The 20,124-nt window shown below is 63.2% G+C and overlaps 3 protein-coding genes across 4 annotated transcripts in view; 1 reads left to right on the top strand and 2 right to left on the bottom strand.

Annotated features, from left to right (window-relative positions):
• Ndufa13 (NADH:ubiquinone oxidoreductase subunit A13) overlaps positions 1 to 20,124 on the top strand; it is a 200,475-nt gene that overhangs the window by 18,809 nt on the left and 161,542 nt on the right. The window lies entirely within an intron of this gene.
• Positions 8,025 to 10,186, bottom strand: Lpar2 (lysophosphatidic acid receptor 2). The gene is made up of 2 exons (XM_090322063.1): positions 9,406 to 10,186; positions 8,025 to 8,788 (listed from the first exon to the last, which is right to left on the bottom strand). Exons 1-2 carry the CDS (start codon positions 10,148 to 10,150, stop codon positions 8,475 to 8,477), a joined length of 1,059 nt encoding a protein of 352 aa, XP_090178189.1. The 5' UTR covers positions 10,151 to 10,186; the 3' UTR covers positions 8,025 to 8,474.
• On the bottom strand, positions 11,612 to 20,040 carry Gmip (GEM interacting protein). The gene is made up of 21 exons (XM_090334929.1): positions 19,923 to 20,040; positions 18,896 to 18,968; positions 18,073 to 18,148; positions 17,924 to 17,981; positions 17,588 to 17,713; positions 17,431 to 17,495; positions 17,223 to 17,330; positions 16,674 to 16,754; positions 16,419 to 16,589; positions 16,196 to 16,333; positions 15,722 to 15,918; positions 15,380 to 15,486; positions 15,221 to 15,310; positions 15,043 to 15,120; positions 14,815 to 14,969; positions 14,519 to 14,707; positions 14,278 to 14,415; positions 14,003 to 14,199; positions 13,544 to 13,850; positions 12,382 to 12,445; positions 11,612 to 12,275 (listed from the first exon to the last, which is right to left on the bottom strand). Exons 1-21 carry the CDS (start codon positions 19,939 to 19,941, stop codon positions 11,920 to 11,922), a joined length of 2,793 nt encoding a protein of 930 aa, XP_090191055.1. The 5' UTR covers positions 19,942 to 20,040; the 3' UTR covers positions 11,612 to 11,919.

A 20,124-nucleotide genomic window follows, 5' to 3' on the forward strand; every position in this document is an offset into this window, starting at 1 on the left:
ACCGACAGAGCCGGGGCAGCCTGGAGGGACGACAGTGGCCTGGGGTCCTGACTCCCCTCTTGGGTCATGTCGTCAACTCTGGAAGGAGAGTTTATCTTTTCACTTGCTTCGATGTGGTTTCTGAGGCAGGGTCTCAGCCCAGGCAAGCCTTGAACTCGCAATCCAGCTGGCTCCCAGCACTGGGGTCACAGGCAGGGCCACCCCCACTTTCTAGCTGGGGGACAAGCCAGGAGGGTCCCTGCAGAGGGCTCTGCACCCAGACGGGGCGGCCCCAGCTGCAGCTGTGGCAGGGACCGCAGCCTTCAGAAGCCTCTCGTAAGCTGGCTGGGCAAGAGTGACGGCTGTGTCCCCAGAGCCCTCGCTTGGGCGCCAGGCCACCAAGACGGACACATGGACCCCCAGCTGCCGCGCAGCTCCTGACTGGAGGGGGGGGGCTGTGCCAGACCTTCCGGGAGGCCCTGGCCTTGGCTCGGCCGCCGCCGCCTGGCCTGGCTCCACGCAAACACTTGGCCATGGCTGGCCAGTGGAATCTAGGTTGTGGTGAGGCTGTGGCTGAAGAAGCCACTGGAAAAACACGCACCCACGGGGCCCAGCAGGGGAGGAATGTCGGCCCTGCCCTGGGGCCAGGGCCGCCAGGCGGGGCCACCTCCAGGATCAGTGGGCAGGCGGGACAGCCCGGCTGCCCCATCCGCTCTCGCTCAGCAGCTGGGGCAGGAGCCCCGGGCAGGAGGGGGAGGGCACCCTCTTGGGGTGCAGTCCTGACCCAACTCACAAGCAGGACGGACCCCCACAGGCACGGCACGCTGCGAGAGGACTTCCCTGGGCCTGCTCACCGAGCCCCCTGCGGAGGCTGATGGGGAAACTGAGGCACAAGCGGTTTTCAGCACGGAGCGCCCTCTGGGGGCGGGAGGTGGAGCGGCAGCCTGGGTCCAACCGGCAGTGGGGGCTTCTCCTGGGGTCCCACCCTGTGGTGGCCCTCACTGGGTCATCAGCACCCGTCCTGTCGTCCCCCAGGCTCAGGGCGCTGGGCAGGCGCTCGGTCCCCACCCCAGCAGGCTGGAGAGGCCCAGGCTCCAGTGCCTCTTGGGGGAAGGCGTTGGGGAGGCGGGCAGATCTCACGCGGGAGGCCAGCTGGGCGCCGTGGCTCAGGCCTGCCATCCCAGCTACTCAGGAGGCTGAGATCTGAGGATGAAGGTTCAAGCCAGCCTTCAGGACACTTCCGGAGACTCACAACACTCACACAAAACAAAAACAAAGCTACGGGCTGGGAGCGTGGCCTAGTGGTTAAAGTGCTCGCCTAGCCTGCATGAAGACCTGGGTTCGATTCCTCGGTACCACATACATAGAAAAAAGCCGCAAGTGTTGCTGAGGCTCAAGTGGCAAAGCTGTAGCCTTGAGAAAGTCCAAGGACAGTGCTCAGGCCCTCAGAGCTCAAGACTCATCTGGACGCAGTGCTCAAGCCTGTAATCCTCAGGAAGCAGAGATCTGAGGATCGAGGTTCAAAGCCAGCAGGGGCACAAAAGGACCTGAGACTCTTATCTCCAATTAACCTCTAGAAAATGGGAAGTGGGGCTTGGCTCAAGGAATAGAGCTCAGGGACAAACACAGGCCCAGAGTCCAAACCCCATGATGGACAAGAAGGAGAAGAAGAAAATGAAGAGAAGGAGGAGGAGGAGGAGGAGGAAAGAAGAGGAAGAGGAGGAGGAAATAAAAGTGCCATTCCTCAGTACAAACCACAGGGGGCTGGGTGGCACTGTGCGAGCCGGTCCAGTGGGAGGCCCTGGGCTTGGGGAACCGGGAAGCTTCCCTGGCCTGACACCCACCACCCCCAGGGCTGAGCCTGGATGGCTCCCCAGTTCCCCAAAGCCGACTCACCAAAGGGAATGGAGACCAGCTATGCAGATGCCAAGCACTTTTAACTCAAATGTGTGCGAGTGAGCAAATATGGCATGAGGAAGAAAAGAGGGCTCCAGGCCTCCGGTGGGGAGGGGCTGGCCCAGCCATGTCTGAGTGCTGGGTGACCCCTGGCGGTCAGCGGCGGTACTGCGCTGACCTCGCCACCGGGAGGCCTGGCCGGCTCCACCTGACCCCAAGCCACCTGTGGGCGGTGGAGACTCCAGTGGGACAGCAGGACTGACAGAGGGAACAGCTGCAAGCCCAGAGGCTGCCGCTTCCAGGCTTTTTTTTCTGGAGTGCTGGGGATGGACTGGAGGTCCTGCCCAACTGTCGAGCTGTATCCCCAGCCCATGCCCCAGGGCTGCCTGGGCAGAGACACAGGACACTGTCCTGGGCCCCAGGCCACGTGGTGTGACGCCTGCCATCCCAGCTATGCAGGAGCTGGGATCTGAGGGTCACAGTTTAAAGCCAGCCAGGGCAGAAAAGTCGGTGAGACTTTTATGTCCAAGGAACCACCTAAAAGCCAGACGTGGTGCTGTGGCTCAAGTGGTAGAGCACCAGCCTTGAGCAAAAAGACTCACGGGCAGTGCCCAGGCAGTGCCCGCACCCACGCCCGCAGCCCCACCAGCACAAACTGGCAAAGGGAAAGAGATGACAATGGTGGCGTGGATGACCCCGGCGGCCGGCGTGGAGTTGGCATCGAGGCCCTGGCGTGGATCAGCGTGGCCTGGCACATGCTCCACCCCTGGGGCTCCAACATGCGTGGAAGCCCACGGCAGGCGGGGGTGAGCAGAAAAATCCACGGGACTCTTCTCTCCAATTAACCAGCTGCGAGTGGCAGAGTGCCAGCCTCCCGCTCACGGCTGCCACCGTGGCACTGAGTTCCCTAACCGCTCTCTAGGACTTGGGAACAAGAAGGCTCTCCGCTTGGCTGCTGCTTGCTTTCTTGTTTTCTTTCTCTCCCTTGTTTTCTGTCTTTCTCTCTCTCTCCCTTTTCTTCTTTTTTTTTTCCCCAGTCCTGGGCTTGAGTTCAGGGCCTGAGCACTGTCCTTGGGCTTTCTCAAGGCTAGCACTCTGCCACCTGAGCCACAGCACCACTTCCAGCCTTTTTCTATGTATGTGGTACCGAGGAATCGAACCTGGGTCTTCATGCCTGCTAGGCAGGCACTCTACCACTAGGCCAAACTCCCAGCCCCTCTTCTTTCTTTTGTCAGCTGTGGGACTTGAACTCTGGGCCTGGGCGCTGTCCCTGAGCTTCTCAGCTCAAGGCTACCACCATGCCCTTGAGCCAAGCCCCACTTCCCCTTTTCTAGTGGTTAATTGGAGATAAGAGTCTCACATTCTTTAGTGACCAGGCTGGCTTTGAACCTCCATCCTCAGATCTCAGCCTCCTGAGTAGCGAGGAGGACAGGCGTGAGTCACCAAGCCTGGCTTTTGGTTGCTGTTTTTGTTGTCTTTTCCCTTTGTTTTGTCTGCTTACCTGTCTGTGGGGGGAGGGGCGCTCTCTTTCCTCAGTGGCACAGGGAGAGCAGGGCCCCGAGGTAGCACCCGGGCCTGCATTCTCCCCCGGGCCTGCAGAGGGCAGCGGCAGCCTCGGCCTGGCCTGGCACCAGCGTCTATGAAACCCTGCGATCCACCCAGGTTGTCACCAGATGCTGGGCTGGATGGACAGTTCAATTGGCAGCTCATCAGCCAAGGGCGAGGAAGGCAGCCAGAACGTGAGGCCCTGAGCTCAACCCCACTAGTGGCACAGACGCCATCAAAATCATAAAGCCTGGCATGGAGCAGGCCTGTCATCCCAGCTCTCAGGAACCCAAGCAAGATCACAGCCCCTGAGACCTGTCCCCAAAATAAGAAGGCTGAGAGCGGAGCCTGGTGGTAGAGTGCTCACCTCGCATGCCTGAAGCCTTGGGTTCGATTCCTCGGTACTACATACACAGAAGAAGCCGGAAGTGGTGCTGTGGCTCAAGTGGCAGAGCTCTTGCCTTGAGAAACAGCGGCCAAGGACAGTGCTCAGGCCCTGAGTTCAAGTCCAGGACTGGCCAAAAAAAATTGTATACACAAATTGACAGAATAATAAAAAATGTGTTTAATGCAAAGAAAATCCCATAAGCAGAGCTGAAGAGAGCTCTGTGGTACCAGCCAGCGTTCCCCACAAACATTTGAGCTGAGCCTGAATGTGGGGCTTGTCTGAGGTTAGCACTTGACTACTGGAGCCACGGCCCCCCCTTGCAGCCTTTTGGTGATGAAGTGGAGACAAAAGTCTCATGGACTCTCAAAGCCTGGGGATGGCTTTGAGCTGAGATCTTCTGATCTCAGCTTCAGGGACAGCTGGTGTTCTAGGTGTGAGCCACTGGGCCCTGGTGTGTTTATAAAAGTAGGAGATGCCAGGGGCCTGGTAGCGCAGCTCAATGGTAGACGCTTGTCTAGTGTATCCCAGGGATAAGGAGAAGGGCAAGGCAGACACAGACTGGAGGCCCTAGACCCACAGGCCAGGGCTGTCTGAGCTTGGGTGCTCGCCCCAGGGCCAGTCTGGAGGGAAGATTTAATAGCTCGAGGAGAGCTGCAGGTCCTGTGCACGTGACCTGAGACACAGCTGGGGGACATGGGAGGAGGTCCAGACGGATTTAAATCTTACCAACAAGCCCTCTGGGCAGATGGATGTTGCAAGGGCAGGGAGAGGAGGGGAGGGGAGGGGCACGTACCTGAGAACCCGGAGTGTCACAACAGTAGCCGGCATGAGCTGCTGAACCCCATGACTGACAGGCTCAATGCCAGGCACCGTGTCCTACACCTCGAAACCCTCAAAACCCCTTGTCCTTTTCAGAACCTTCCCAACTCCCCTTGCAATTGCACCCCTCCCCATCCTCCCCCCAGGGCAGGGTTTCCCTCAGCTGCTCCCTCTCCTCACTTTGGCCTTCAGGGGTGAAGAACGGGGACATTTTTCAGGGAATGGTGTGCGGACTTGGCAGTGTGTGGTTGTTCTGGGGCTTGAACTCAGGGCCTGATAATACTTGGTTGCTTCTGGAACTTTTCTGGTTCACTGGAGAAAAGTGTCTGGCTTTGAACCTTGATCCTCCGATCTCAGCCTCTGGAGGTGCCGGATGGCAGGCTGTCTGGCAGCCTCTCTCGGTCCTGAAAGGCAGGACGACAGTTCTGCCTTGTGGAGATTCGGAACATTTCCCGCGCATGGTGTAAGGCAACTTCGTGCATGTGACTAATTTCACTGAGCTTCTGTGGTTTCTTTTTGTCGGTCATGGGGCTGGAACCTGGGGCCTGAGAGCTGTTGTTCGGAAGCAATTTTACCCAAGGCTAGTGCTCTACCACTTGAGACTCGGCGCCATTTCTGATTGTCTGGTGGACTTTCCTGCCTGAGCTGGCTTTGAACTGGGATCCTCAGATCTCAGCCCCCTGGGCGGCTGGGGCAGGTGTGTGCCACCAGTGCCCGAGGTTTCTGAGGAAGGAAAACCTGGGCCTTGAACTTGCTCTTAACTTAGCAGCTACCAGGCAGCCAACTACCTGCCATGGCCGCCCAGGCCAGGTGGCGAGGCGGACAAGTCTCCAGTGTCACCGGGGGGGGGGTGACGCTTACTTGGGGGACCCACTGGGAGGAAACCCTGAGGAGTCACAGCTGCTGGTTCCGGGCACAACCCGGGTGCACTGGGGTAGAGGTGGTGTGGTGCCCTCCCGGGGCTCCTTATCGCGGCAGAAGGGTGTCGCCAGGTGCCAGGCTAAGCCGGAGCTGCGGGACTTGGCCACCACTAGGATGGCAGCGGCCCCAGCCCTGCAACCCCGGATCTGCCCTCTGCCCACAGCGCAGGAGCCCAGCCGACCGCTGTGGCTTGGGCGTGGCGCTCGCCCAGGCCTGGGCCCGCCCCCATCTCGACAGCCAGCCAACCGGCGGCGGGCCCCGCCTCCAGCCCCGCCCCCGACACCGCCCTCAGCCAACCGCCGCGGCTCGGGGTGGCTGGCCTGCAGGCGCCCGGGCGCCCCGCCAGTCCGCGTTGGGTATCGCCCCCAGACACGGCCCTGACCAATCGGAGTCGCGCACCGCCTGCGGTGACACGCCCCAAATCTCCCCCAGACCCCTGCACTGGTTGGACGGTTGTCAAGGCAACGGCGGCCCGCCCCCTCCTCCCGTGCCTTCCCCACCTGGCGTGGGGGCCCCTCTCTGGAAGCCCTGGGGGCTCCAGGTCCCCCCTGCTCTCCACGGCGTCCTCCAGGACTCCACGGTCTGCTCTGAACCCCACGCTTTGAGGCTCCCCAAATCTCAGCGTTGTCCTCAGAGCCCTTCCCTCCCCTGCTCCCTGCCCCAAAACCTGGACAGCGGCCTACAGTCATTTCCAGAAGCCTCCGACCATGGTGGGGGCCCTGGCTGACCACTCCTCGGCTTCCTGCTCCCCTGCCCTGCATACCAGGGGTGAACCTGGCGAGGGCCCCGCCTGCCTGCCTCTTTTTTTTTTGTGGGTCACAGAGCTTCATCTCCGGGCCTGGGTGTTGTCCCTGAGCTCTTCAGCTCAAGGCTACCGCCCTACCCTTGAGTCAAGCCCCACTTCCCATTTTCTAAGGGTTAATTGGAGCCTGAGCTGGCTTTGAACCTTGATCCCTAGATCTCAGCCTCCTGAGTAGCTAGGATTACAGGCGTGAGCCACCTGGGCCAGCAGTCTGCCAGCCTTTATCTTTCTTGGTCCAGCTGAAGTTGCTCAGCCATGCAGAACAGGCTTTCCGGGAGGCACCTGAGAGAAAGAAGAGGAAAAGACAAGGGGCCAGGCTCACAAAGGAATCCTTACCTCAAAGTCATGCAACTTTCTGGAAGCTGTTTGTTCTGGGACAGGCCTGGAGCTCAGTAATGAAGGGGCAACCTCAGAATTCCCACTGCCGCTGGAAACTGCAGCACCATGAGGCCCGGCAGGCATGTGGGACGCGGGGGTGGCAGTGGGGGACAGCAAGCAAGCTGATAGAAGAAACCCCACACGTGTCCTCAGTAACAGGAAGTCCGGGAACCCGCAGAGGCTAAGAAGAGCCGAGTCCTGTGTGAAAGGTCAGCTGCGGGCGCCTCACGCGGAGACAGCTGACGTGCAGCCTCGTGAGAGCCAAGGGGTGCTGTGCCACATTTTGGGGGTGCGGGGCGTGGTGACACATGCCTCTGATCCTAGTCCTCAAGAGACAGAAGGAGGATTACAAGTTCAAGACCAGCCTGGGCTACCTAGAAGTGTCCCCAAGGAGAATGTAAAAGAAGCCAGATGGTTTTGTTCTGTGAAAACAGATGCTTTATTGAAAAAAAAAAAAAATTGGCCTCAGAGGAGACTTGGGTTCAGATTCCCGCCATTAACCCAGCTTGTGGCTCTGCACTGGTGGAGAGGAGCTGAGCAAGCGGCTGGCCCTACTGCCCGGCAAGAAGCCTCCCTGGACGGGGGCCTCCTCTTAACCTTGCTGAGCTCCTGTCTGCATGAAGGTAAAGCGTCATACTGCAGCCTCAGGGGAAGCGGGAGCAACCTCAGCGCTCACTCTCCGTCATCCCAGCTACTCGGGAGGCTGACATCTAAGGATCCGGGTTCAAAGCCAGCCCGGGCAGAAAAAGTCCGTAAGTCTCTCATCTCCAGTTAACTTTCAGAAAACTGAAAGTAGTCCTGTGGCTGACATGATGAGTATGCGAGAGTGCCAGGCCCTGAGCTGAGGGCTCAGAACCCGCATGCATGCCCGTGTTTGTGCACACACAGACGTGAGAGCCCTTAGATGCCACATCAAGATTCCTGCAGAGCCTGAGCCAATGCAGACAGCTCCAGAATAAGGGGACAGGCGGATGGCCGTGTGTGAGGAGCCCGTGGAGTGGAAACTTTACCACGGCACGCTGTCTCCCTGTGAGCCCTTCAGTGCTAATGAGAAGAATGAGAAGAAGCTGGGGAGGGGGGGGGACGGGCATGACCAGGCTTCCCCAGATCATCCTCGGTTCCCCCCGCAGACCCCAGCCCCTTAGTGAAGCAGCCCAGGGGACACAGAGAAGATGTACAAAGCTGTCCACTACAAGCTGGGCACCTGTCATCTCAGCTGCTCAGGAGGCCAAGATCGGAGAGCCGTGGTTCAAAGCCAGCCCTGACAGGAAAGGCCATGACTCTTTTTGTTTTGTTTTTTTTTTGCCAGTCCTGGGCTTGGGCTCAGGGCCTGAGCACTGTCCTTGGACTTTCTCAAGGCTAGAGCTCTACCACTTGAGCCTCAGCACCATTTCTGGCTTTTTTCTATGTATGTGGTACCGAGGAATCGAACCCGGGTCTTCATGCATGCTAGGCAAGCACTTTTACCACTAGGCCAAACTCCCAGCCCCAGTCCATGACTCTTATCTCCAGTGAACCACCAGAAAACTGGAAGTGGTATTGTGGCTCAACACAGAAGAGCGCGAGCCTTGAGCTGAGGAGCTCAGGGACGGCACCCAGGCCAAAGAAGAAAAGTCCGTCACAAACCCCTGAAACCTGAGATGGTGAAAGAACAATTGCAGGGACCCCCTCAGCGTCTCCCCAGCACGTGACAATGACAACCCCAGGACCCTCGTGTGGGGCCACCTCCGGGGTGGGTCCCTGGAGCTAAAGGGTGGAATCCATGAGCGGGCGGCCGTTCTCAGGCAGCATGATGCGGGTGCTGGCACCCATCTGCGCAGAGGAGGAGCAGCGGGCAGACTTGTGGGTGGACCAGCGGCGGCACACGCAGCAAAGGAGGCGGCGAAAAGTGCGGCGCATCTCGGCATCTCGGCACGAGTACACGGCGGCGTTCACCAGTGAGTTGGACTCCGCCAGGAGGAGGAAGTACTTCTCCACGGCCAGGACGTTGCAGGACTTGCAATCCAGCCCATCCAGGAGCAGTACCACCTGGCCCGGCGTCCAGCAGACCACGAATGCCCCTGTGGGACGGAGGCGGAGGTGAGCCGAGCCGCAGTGCCCACCGCACGGGGATGCCAAGGTCTGCTGAGGAGATGCCTGAATCGGTTCTCTCCCTGGCTTGGCAGTTACCACAAGCAAGACTAGGCTAGGACACGGGTGGAAGCTTCTTTGTGGAAATCAGCTCAGTGAGGCAGTGGCTCAAGGGGTAGGGCGGCAGTCTTGAGCTGAAGAGCTCAGGGTCAGCTCCACAACAAGCAACGACAACAAAAGTCAATCCTTAGTGGGGCACCAAGAGCTCACACCTGGAATACCAGCTCCTCAGGGCAGGAAGCTGAGAGCTGCCAATAAGTTCCAACTTAGCCAAGGCAAGAAAGTCAGTGAGATTTAACTCCAATTAACCATCAGGTTGCAGGAGGCAGAGCTGTAGCTCAAAGCCTTTGAGTGAAAAAGCTCAGGAACAGCACCCAGACCCTGAGTTCAAGACCCAGCCCCCATTTTGGGGTGGGAGGCAGGACTTCCCCATCCTTGGTCTTTTACCAAGGTGATTTCCCCAACTCTTCCCCAGACCACCCCGTCTGGCCGGCTCTACCAGGCTAAGTGTCCACTGGCCGGGTGTGTGTGTGTGTGGGGGGCTCACCTAGGATGATGACCACGGTCTTGACCAGGCTGAGCGTGGTCTCGCGGTAGCGGGGGTGGCAGCTCACGTGCTCAGACATGCGCTGTACACGTCTCCGCACATAGAAGAAGATGCGCGTGTAGACGGCCACCATGAGCAGGAAGACCAGCAGGCTGGACAGCGCCCACACGGCCAGGTAGGAGCGGCTGAGCAGGGGCGCCATGCGGGAGCACCGATCCAGGGCACAGAGGCAGTGCCAGAAGTGGACGGGCAGCAGCCCCAGGCCCAGGGCGGCCACCCACACCACCACGATGAGCAGCACCACGCGGCCCCTCGGCAGGCGGCTGTGCAGCTGCACGGCCATCACGCTGCGGTGCCGCTCCACGGCAATGGCCAGCAGCGTGGCCACCGAGGCGGTCAGGCTGGCGTCCAGCAGGCCCTGCCTGAGGAACCAGCCGCGGAGGGACAGGCGGGCGGTGCGGGGGCCCGTGTGGAACATGAGGAAGAGGTACGCCACCCCGGCGAAGAGGTCCGCGGCCGCCAGGTTGCCCAGCAGGTAGTAGATGGGCTGGTGGAAGCGGCGGTTGGAGGCGATGGCCGTGATGACCAGCAGGTTGGTGAGCAGCACCAGCACGCTGACCGCCAGCCCCAGGGCCACCACCAGCACGTCCTTGGGCCGCCAGTGCGGGCTGAGCTCCTTGCCGCTGTTGTTGTAGAAAAAGCCGACGGTCTCGTTGTAGTAGCAGTGGCCCATGGGGGCGGCCATCTGAGGGGAGACGGACAGCCGCAGAGAGAGGTGAGGGGGGCACCCCGGATCCGGGGCAGGAAGAAGGCGGGCCACAAACCCGGCCACCTATGGGCAGAAGCCGGCCGTGTCCCCGACCCGGGTGACCTAGAAAACAAGCGAGCCCCGCGGGCGGAGGAAAGCCGCTTCCTCTCGGGTCCGCGTGAGCCTTCTCCCAGCCGCGCAGCAGGTGGGGAGGGTCTGGTCGGAAGCCGGCTCCTCGACGGCCCAACGCGGACCCGCGTGCGGGGCACGCATCGCTGGGGGCCGGGGCGGCGGGCGGACAAAGGGGAGCGGGCGGCGGGCGGGCCGGGGCGCCGGGAGGCCGGGGGCGGGTCCCGGGCTGAGCCCCGCGCGCGCCGCCGCCCCGGGTGACTCAGAGCCGGCCGGGGCCGCCCCGAAACCCGGACGGCAGGGCTGGCGCGCGAGCTCCCAGCGGCTCTGCGCGGGACGGGAGCCCGGCGGGCTCCGGGACAAAGAGCGAGGAGCCGGCGGGGTTCCGGAGGCGGCTGGCGGGGGGCCCCCGCGCGCGCCCCTCGTCCGCCCGGGGACCCGCCCCCACCCCTCCGGCCCGGCCCGCCGCCGGCCTTACCTGGGCCGCGCGTCAGGCCTCACTCGGGCCGGGCTCGTGAGGCGTCTCGGCGGGCTGGCGACCCATGGTCCTGCGCGGCCGGGCGCGGCGGGAACCGAGCGGCGTCCGGGCGCGAGGAGAGCCCGCGGCCCCGCAGGCGGGAGGGGCGTGGTCTGGAGCCCCGCCCCCGGGCGGGCCCGCCCACCTCCAGGCCACACCCACAGCGCCGGCCGCGCGGAGTCTCCACCCACCGCCACAACCGCGGCCCGCCTCCGGCAGGCCCCGCCCCCTGCGCCTGGTGGCCCCGCCCCCGACACCTGGGGAAGCGCCGCCCTAGCCCCGGGGCGCGGCCTTGGAAAGTGGGGTTCCCGGGGCCCAGCCCCCCACATTTCCCATTTCCTCCCGACCCCGCGGTCCCTCCCGCCGCCCGTCCTCGTGCGGAGCCGCGAGCCGAGCCCCGCTCCGCCCTCCCCCGCCCGCGGGGGCCGGGGCACACAGCCTCATTGTCTCGGTTATCTGCGCCGGGCCGTGCGCCGGCTGTGTGGGGCGGACCGGGACTCGGAGGCCCCGAGTGACTCACGGCCCCTGGGCCCCGCCCCCGCTGCGGGCAGGTCCCCCCGCGAGGACCCCCCTTCGTCCCGGGCCGGGTAGGTGGACGGGGCTGAGTCACCGCGCACACAGCCCTCCGCGAGATGGGGTCGTGAACTTTTGGCCCGGGTTGGCCTCCTCCATCTGCGATCCTCTGAAGTCCCAGAGGAGCCGCGACACTCGTCGGAGTGGGGTGGGGGCTGGCAGGATGGGGCGGGGCCCTGTCCCAGAGGCTGGCCTCTCCCTGGGCCTCCGGGAAAGACAGGGCCAGAAGATACTAGAAAACGTTTATTCGGAGGTCACGGCCCCAGGCTCGGCTAGGGCGTGGAGTCCTGGCCAGGGAGGAGGGTGGGGAGGTCACAGTCAAAGCAGCACTGAAGTCCCAGAGGTCAGAGTGGCGGACACGAGGATCTCATGACCTGCATTGACCCTGAGTAACCTCTGACCCGGGTGGGCGGCCGCTGGTGGCCTGTGTCTGGCAGGGGAGATCCTGGGACATCCCCTCCCCCCCAGCGTCTGGGGCCTTGGCGAGCCCTGCAGACTTGTGGCCTGATGCCTGGTCCCCAGGCTGGACCGGCCAGAGCTGGGGAGGTTAGAAGCGCTGCGCGCTTTCCTGAGGTGAGGAGTCAGGGCCGCCGCCGGGGGCGCGGGGCACAGCCTCGCTGTCCAGCTTGGAGAGGAGCGGGGCGGTCTCCTGTGTGCTCTTGAAGTGCAGGGGTGTCCGGTGCAGGGAGGTCCTCTCGGGGGAGGCTGCGGCAGGGTCTGGCCCCCGGCTCCTCGAGCTCCCTGTGGGGCTGTCCTCACACAGCCTGGAGGCCACCAGGGCCAAGCTGGATAGCTGCTGAGTGACGGGGCGTAGACCCCCCCGGGGGTACTTCACCGGCTGCCGGCTGAAATGGCCTCGGGATTGTGTCCCCAGGACGGGGTCCTCAGAGCCTGGGCTGGACACTGTGGGGGGGGTCAGTGCTGGGCTTCCCCAAAGCCATTGTCATCAAGCCATGGGGGTGGGGGCAGGGGACCCCCCAACGTCTGAGTTAGTCCCCATCATACTCACCATGCCCCACTCCTCCATCTTGAGTGTCTTCATTTCCTTCCTCCTCTCTTAGGTTGTTCAGATTCTGCAGGGAGACCCCCAAAATGTGACCCCCCCAGATTTCTTGAGACTCAGGAGAACTACAGGAAGTCCTGTGGGCCAGGTGCCCCAGTGGGCACGCCTGTGATCCTGGCGCCTCAGAAGGCTGAGACCCGAGGGCCGCGGCTCACGGCCGGCCGGGAAGGCAAGTCCCTGAGACTCTTGTCTCCAGCGAAGCCACTAAAGCCGAAGGGTCAGGGCCCGGGCTCCGAGTTCGAGTCCATGTTCCTGGTTCACAGGCGAGCTCTGGCTTTTGAGCAGTGGGTTCTTTTAGACCGTGAAAGCCACTTCACACATCAAGAGCATGTGTCCCCAGGGTGGCTTGCACTAACAGGTGCAACCAGTGGCTATCTGTGGGCAATGGGGGCCTCACCTCTTCAGGGTTACGGGGTCCACAGAACTATCTTGGCCAGCCCCCTGCCTTTTTTTAAGTGAGAGTAGGGATGGAACCCTGGCTCCTGTACATTCTTAGCATGTGGCCTTCCTTTTTAGACTTTTATTTTTGGCCAGTCCTGGGGCTTGAACGCAGGGCTTGGCACTGTCTTTGTGCTCAAGGCTGGTTCTCTACCATTAGTGCCAGGCTTGGCCTCCCTTCTCACCACTTTCTCTTCACCTATTCATTATAGACTGTGCTCTAAACACAGCAGGCTTGCTTCAACCCAGGGCCTTTGCACTAGCTGTTTCCTTAGTCTGCAGTGCCCTTCCAGTGAGCACAAAGCTCCTTCCTCCTCCACTCCATCTCTAGCCTTAGTTCCACGCTGGGTGCGGGTGGCTCACCCTGTTATCCCAGCTACTCAGGAGGCTGAGATCTGAGTCAACGCCAGAAGGAATGGTGTGGCTCAAGTGGCAAATCGCCAGCCTTGAGCAGAGCTAGCCACCGAAAACTGGAAGTGGAGCTGCGGCCTGAGTGGTAGAATACCAGTCTTTTGCACCGAACCTATGGGACAGTGCCCAGGCCCAAAGTTCAAGTACCAGCAATCACATGAGAGGGAGGGAGGGAGGGAGGAGAGAGGGGATGAGGGGCAGAAGAGGGAGAGAAGCAGGGCAGAATACTACACATATCCATAGGCCAACATGCCCCTACCTTGGGGTGCACAGCCTCCTCCAGGGTGCTGTGGGGCTGAGGGCCAGCCGTGGGGGCCCCGGGGGCAGGGCTGGGGTCCTGGGGCAGGGGCTCAGGGGCCAGCGGGAGCTCATCCATCCCGAAGATCTGCTCGTAGTTGGTGATGAGGAACTCCACCACCTGGGCCTGGTGGGCAGAGTCCAGCAGGCAGGCGGCCGCCCCAGTGCCCATGGCCCTCAGACTGTCCGGAGGCCGGAGGAGCGTCGGCCCGAACACAATGCCCAGGTTGTTGGCAGACATCTTGTTTTCCTCAAACTGTGCGGCCACCCTGAGGACAGGGTGCAGACAAGGGTCGTGGGGACAGGAGGCCGCTGGACAAGGGGAAAGGCGGGGCCCGCGGGACAGCTTGTCCTGATCAGTGTGCCACGTGTGAGCCCAGGGCACCGGCCGGGGGTGGGGGTGGGGAGGGCAGGCGCACACCTGAACAGGTGCGCCACCAGGTGGCGCAGGGTGTTGTAATTGGAGTCGGGCAGGCGCACCAGAAGGGTCCTGAGAGCCTGGGTCACCTCGGGGCCGGGGCTGGGGGTGCCAGGGCCGTCCCCCGGCGCTGCGGGCAGGGTCTTAGCCACAGAGAGGAAGTCGTCGTAGAGGTGGAAGGGAACCACGGGGTCGGTGAGCTGGGGGAGAGGGGGGTACAGTGTGGGGCTCGGCCCGGATGGGGTCCTCCACCTCCATCCTATTGCCCCGACACCCACCTCCTGGAGGAACCTCTTCAGGACACCCGTGATGTCATGAGGTGAGTTTCCAGAAAGTTCTACCAGGGCTCGGCCGTTCTCGAAGGCCTGACACAGCCGTTCCACCCGGACTCGGGACCCGCTGACCCGGTAGATGCCCTGAGGGACAAGCGGGGAGGGGCCAGGGGCTGGTGAGGTGGACGTGGACAGGGGTGGGGCCCCTATGAGATGGACAGCAGTGGGGGGGGCGGGGAGACGCTACCTGCACACCCAGGGCGCGTTGTTCGATCTCCGCCGTGCACTTGGTGACCACGAAGGGGACCTCCTCGGGGAAGTCCCGGGGGAGCTGCAGGAAGTCCACCCCAAACAGGGCTGTGCGGGCGGGGAGCCGCCGGTGTCCACACAGCACCAGCAGAGTCTCCAGACAGCGCTTGTGGCAGGTCAGGAAACACTGGAGGTCAAGAGGTCCGTGGGGTCAGAAGAGGGAGTGGGGAACCCCCAGGATCAGCGTCCAGAGGCCGGAGTGCGGGACAGGTCTCAGGTCAGCGGAGGCCTCACCTCCTCACACTCCGTCCCGCTGACCATGAAGGCGTCACACTCGCGGCACTTGGCGGGACCCCGCAGCCGGCGGAGTCGGTGGGTCTGGGCGGCCGGGGACAGGGCCTGCTTCCTGAAGGGGCTGCTGAGCCCGTTCTCCGGCCCATCTCCCACATCTGCAGGGAAGCCGTGTCAGGAGCTGGTCCACCGGCCGCCCCTCGGCCCGGGCCCTCCGGCCTCCCGCCTCACCGGGGTCTCGCTCCTCAAAGTCATCAGAAGACTCCGTGCCCGTGGACGCGGCCTTCAGCAGCCTCCGAGGTCCGAGGCCTGGGGTCAGAGGGTGGGTTGTAACCCCCTCCCCCAGGAGGCAAGGGTCAGAGATCAAAGGCAAGTTGGGATGGAAGGTCAGGGGTCGGCCTATCCTCACCTGGGCTGGACGTGGGAGAGTCCAGGGATCGAGACTCGCTGCCGCCTCCCACGCTGTCCGCGTCACTGCCGGGCGTGGGGCCGGGCGTCCCTGGGTGGGGACAGGCGGGTGAGGCCGGCCCACACCCCGCGCCACTCCCCGGGCCCGGGCCGCGCTTACCCTGGCAGCCTGCGCCTGCGTCCTCCCAAGGGCCTTGCTCTGCGGAGCCCTCGTCCAGCCGCGGAGGCGGAGGCCCCGAGACCTTCTTCCTCACGTCCACCGGGGAGCTGCCGGGGAAGAGGAGCGGGCTGGACCCCGGGAAGCTGGCCCGGGCTTACAGCTCTGAGTCCATGGTGGTGCTGGCAGTCATGACCCTCCCAGGACTAGGGACCCCCTTCGGCCCCCCAAAACCTCCACACCCCAGAACTGTGAGTGCGATGGTGCAGCGAGGCTCCGAGCTCTGCGCCTGGAGCGCCCAGCCCGCGGCTGCCCCAGCCTGGGGTGGAGAGGGAGGGGCCGCACCTGTAGACGGGCGCCGAGAACTCCTGGAAGGTGAAGGGGGGCGGTGGGGGCGGCGGGGCCCCAGGCTGCAGGGCCTGCACGAACTCCTGGTAGCGCTGGCCGGGCTCGAAGGGCGCGCAGCACTCGGCCAGGGCGGAGAAGGCCCGGGGACCATGCTCGGCCTGCGCCCCACGCAGCCTAAACAGGCCCAGGGTCACCTGGCCCCAAAGAGATGTGTCAAGGAGGGGCGGGGCCAGCGCAGGGGGCGGAGCCAGGTCCTAATTGGTCTGTTTGGAGGCGTGACCCGGTGCCATGGGGGAGGAGCCGCGGCTGGATGGAGCTTTGCCTCTATTGGTCAGTGAGGGGTGGAGCCTAGCGTCCTGGGGGAGGAGCCACGGCTGGGTGGAGCTTTGCCTCTATTGGTCAGTAAGAGGGGTGGAGCCTGGCACCCTGGGGGAGGAGCCAGTGCTCCGGGGCGGGGCCTGCGCCACTCACCCGCCTCAGCACTTCGTCCCCCTGCAGCACCAGCTTGCGCACGTGCGACACGATCCGCTGCTTGGCCTTCTCCAGGTCCTGCTGCCGAGCGTTGGCCTCGCGGACGCAGGCCTGGTACAGGGCCAAGGCCTCCTGTGCCTGGGGAAACGGAGGCCGAGGGGGCGCGTGTGGAGGGCCGTGGAGGGGGCGCCCCACGCCGCGGGGTGTGGGGGCAGGGACCCACCTTGGCCTGGGCTTCCTCTCGGGAGCGCCGCCGCCGCTCCTGCTGCTTGCTGGCCCCGGGCGAGGCCTGCGGCGCCGGGTCCTCCGGGGAGCCCTGGGCGCGCGCACACAGCTCCTCGCTGCGCTGCAGGTACTGGAGCTGGGCCCGGCGCAGCGCCTGCACCGCCTCATTCTGGGGAATCGCGGGTGAAGGTCAGCGTCACCTCGCCGCTCAGGCCTCGCCTGCCGGCCCGTCCATCCCTGTCCCGGGCCTCACCATCCGCTTCTGCTCCCTTATCCACTGCTCCTTGAATTCCTTCCGCCATTTCTCAATCTCGGTGCGTTTGGCGGCCAGGGGCTGGCGGGGGGGGGGGATTGGGAGGAGGGAGTGAATGGGGTGGGCGCCACCTCAGGTCTGACCCATTCCCCTCGGTTGGAATCGAACCCAGGGCCCTGGGTACACGGGACACTTTCCTTCTCCTGGCTTCCTTGGAAGTAAGAGGCTCCTGGGCCGCCCCACCCAGGCGGAGCAGCCGTCCTCAGACCTCAGCCCCCAGTCAGTAGCTGGGGTAACGGGATTGGGCCATGGGCACCAGGGGCAGGCCGAGCCTGGGGAGCCCCCGGACACCCCGCGGCTCTCTCACACTCATACACAAATGGCCCTGTTTAGCAATCGCCCAGGTGGAAGTTGGAATGTCTGCTGGGGAACCTTGGGCAAGTTCCTGAGCATCCCCAGGCCTCAGCTTCCGCGTCGGCGCTCGGTGGAGGAGGCGGGGCTTCCCGCGGGGGCGGGAGGGGAGGAGCCTGCCGCGGCCCCGCCCCTCACCTGGTAGAAATCTCTCTTCTGCTGCGCCAGGGTCTCCGTGGCCAGGGCTCCCAGGCTGAGGTCGTGCTCCAGGAAGAGGGTGTAGATGTACTGCAGCGGCATGTGGCTCTGGGAGGGTGGGGGAAACCAGAGCGCACTGCCGAGGGGCGGGGCTAGGGGCGGGGCCGAGACTTCGGGGCGGGGCCTGGGGACTCCCCCTCCCAGCTACCTGCTGGCGGAAGGATACTTTGCCAGCTTCCGCGATCTTCATGATGCTTTTAGCAAACTCCAGTTCTGGAGGGGGAGACAATGGGAGTCCTGGGTCCAGGCGTGGCTGGGCAATGCCCCGGCTCAGGGCTGAGCCGCAGGCGCCCTCCCTCCCTCACCGCAGCTCGCTCTCTTCTCCGTCCAGGCCAGGAGCTCCTTGGCATAGCGGCTCCAGGTCTTGGCATAGTCCAGGGCTGCGTCAACTCCCCCCTTGGTCCTGATGAGTCTCAAGTCCAGTTCCTCTCCTGGGGAGCAGAGAGTGGACCTGAGCTGAGCCCCCCAGACTAGTCTAGGGGCCCCTGCTCTGTCCCTACATGGCTGCACAAAGCACCCTTTAGCATCGCTGCCTCCATTGTCATTTTACACAACCCATCTGCTGTGTGCCCTGCCATGTCCCCTGGATCCGTACAATGCCTGGCACATGACTGCACCATCCTGCCCTCAAAGGCCCCTACCTGTGAGGGATACAGAACCATCCCAGGAAGGTCCACTCTTACAGCTGGACGCACCAGTCTGGACGCAGGGAGGGAACAGCATTCAGGAACAAGCAGGAGAAGGCTCACCCTCTCCTCGGGCCCTCCCTCCCAGTCCCCTCCCCACCCACCGCATCGGCTGTGGCAGTCTTGGCAGGTTCCGTGTTTTCCAGTAAGACAGTGTCTCCACCCAGCATCTCAAAGGTTCTGGGGACAAAGGTGTCAGATTGGCAACCTCTGCCCAATTTGTCCAATGGGCGAGACACACTGGGGACCCTGGGAGGCTTGGGGGACAGTTTGGGATGGAGCCCTGGGCATCTCATATCTGGAACATCTGAGAATTTGGGTGAACAGAGCTGTTTTCGAGGGGAGAGGCAGGAGGAGTGAATGCATGTTAGGTAAATGCTCTACCAGACCTGTACCTACACCCAGATGGGGGTGCTGTGTGTGTGTGTGTACTTGCGCTTGTACTTTTGCTTTGTCCCTCAAGGCTGGCACTCTACCATTTGAATCATAGATCTTTTTTTTTTGGTGTGTCGTGGACATTAGAGATTAGAGCCTCGTGGACTTCCCGGCTCAGGCTAGCTTTGACTCTCCATCCTCAGATCTCAGCTTCCTAAATAGCTAAGATGATAGGTGTGAGCCATGAGTGTCCTTCTGAGATTTTTACTAGAACCTGATAAAGGTTTGGGGGGACTAGGTAACTTCAGCGTCCATGGAGTGAGGATCACACCCATTCCAGGGGTCTAAAGCAGGCTGGTTGGGTGGGTGGGAGTCTTCTGCCAACTTTGGAGATAGAGCCTCCATACCTGTAGGAGGAGACACAAGCCTGTGCAGAGTCCCATTTCAGACTGCTCAGGTTATTAGGTAAGAGGGGTCAAGATCTTGCAGGTTCCAAATGGTTGGGGATTCGGGGTCCCTGCTGGGGTTTGCGTGACCCAGGCTTAGACTCACACGTTCCCTAGGGAGATCTCGAGGTTGTCCAGGCTCCGGAAGATGTCACTGTACCTCTTTCTGCTCTCTGGAGCTGGTGAGGAGGGGGGAGCCCCAGGGAGGGGAGTGTAACACAAGGCCAACCACTGCTTCCCTCCACCCAACACATGGCTGTGAAGTGCCTCCATCAGTCAGAGAGAGAGAGAGAGAGAGGAAAAGACAGAGACAGAAACACAAAAAGAGACACAGAGCCAGAGGGAGAGAGAGAGAGAGGGAGGTTCTGATTCCAGTGTGGGAAGTGTGGAATGGAGGACTGTGCCAGCTGAGGCAGGCAGATGGACCCAGATCAGCCAGGCAGAGGCAGCTGGTGGAGAGCAGCAGAGGCACCCACACAAGACAACAGAACAGACGCCCTAGATCAGCTTGGGCTGTTCAGGAGGGGAGAGCACGCTTGACAATGGAACAGCCCAGGTTCCCCCGGGCCAGACAGATGGAAACACACGTGGCGCCCACAGGCCCAGGGCCTGGGGCATAAACACCGGTGCCCAGCACGCACTGCAATCACCGGGAGGGGCCTCGCTCCACGGCAGACACAAAGGCAGCGGGACAAAGTCAGACCCTGACACATCGCTGTGGCCGCCCCCTTTCCGGGGACCCCAGGTGGGAGGTGCCGCAGCCCCCTCCCACCCGCCGCTGAAGGGACCATGTGGTGCCCCAGCCCCTGGGCCGCCCCACCAGCCGTCCGGACACCCTGCCCCCACCACACCAAGTCAGAAGCAGAAGCAGCCACTTCCCCTTCCTGGGCCCCGTCCCCGGCGCCGGAGCGAGGGCTCCAGGGCGCGGGGAGGGGGGGGGGACGGCAAGGGCTGGGTGTCCAGCCGCTCCTCCCGCCTCGGCGTCCCCACGGGGAAGGATGCCGAGTCCTTCCCATTGGAGAACCGAGTCCCCTCCCGGATCAGCCGGGAGAGTGGCAGGCGGGGCTTCCCGGGCTAGGAAGTGAGGGGTGGCCGCCCCGGGCAATCGGGCTGCCTGGCCCTGGCGCCCCTACCTGGCTCCGCCGCGTCCATGGCTGGGCTCGGGGGTCTCCCGGCGGACGGGACGCGGGAGGAGGCCGCGCGCCCACGGGGACCTGCCCCGGCTTCCTGCCGCCCGGCCGCCGCCGCCGCCCCCGCCCGGCACGCCCCGCCCGCCGAGACCACGCCCACCCAGACCACGCCCACCACGGCCAGGAAGCGCCGGGCGGCCACGCC

This window comes from Megascapheus bottae, chromosome 1 (genome assembly GCF_031878675.1).
Source record: "Megascapheus bottae isolate mThoBot1 chromosome 1, mThoBot2.hap1, whole genome shotgun sequence".
NCBI lineage: Eukaryota > Metazoa > Chordata > Mammalia > Rodentia > Geomyidae > Megascapheus > Megascapheus bottae.

What these genes read in the sequence shown, in the direction of transcription:
- Lpar2 (XM_090322063.1), bottom strand. Translation starts at nt 10,150, where the DNA reads ATGGCCGCCCCCATGGGCCACTGCTACTACAACGAGACCGTCGGCTTT. An exon ending in GACCGTGGTCATCATCCTAG is followed by an intron (nt 8,789 to 9,405) that starts GTGAGCCCCCCA and finishes TCCGTCCCACAG; the next exon opens with GGGCATTCGTGGTCTGCTGG.
- Gmip (XM_090334929.1), bottom strand. An exon ending in AGACTGCCACAGCCGATGCG is followed by an intron (nt 17,982 to 18,072) that starts GTGGGTGGGGAG and finishes CCCTGCGTCCAG; the next exon opens with ACTGGTGCGTCCAGCTGTAA. An exon ending in CTGGTGGCGCACCTGTTCAG is followed by an intron (nt 13,851 to 14,002) that starts GTGTGCGCCTGC and finishes CCCTGTCCTCAG; the next exon opens with GGTGGCCGCACAGTTTGAGG.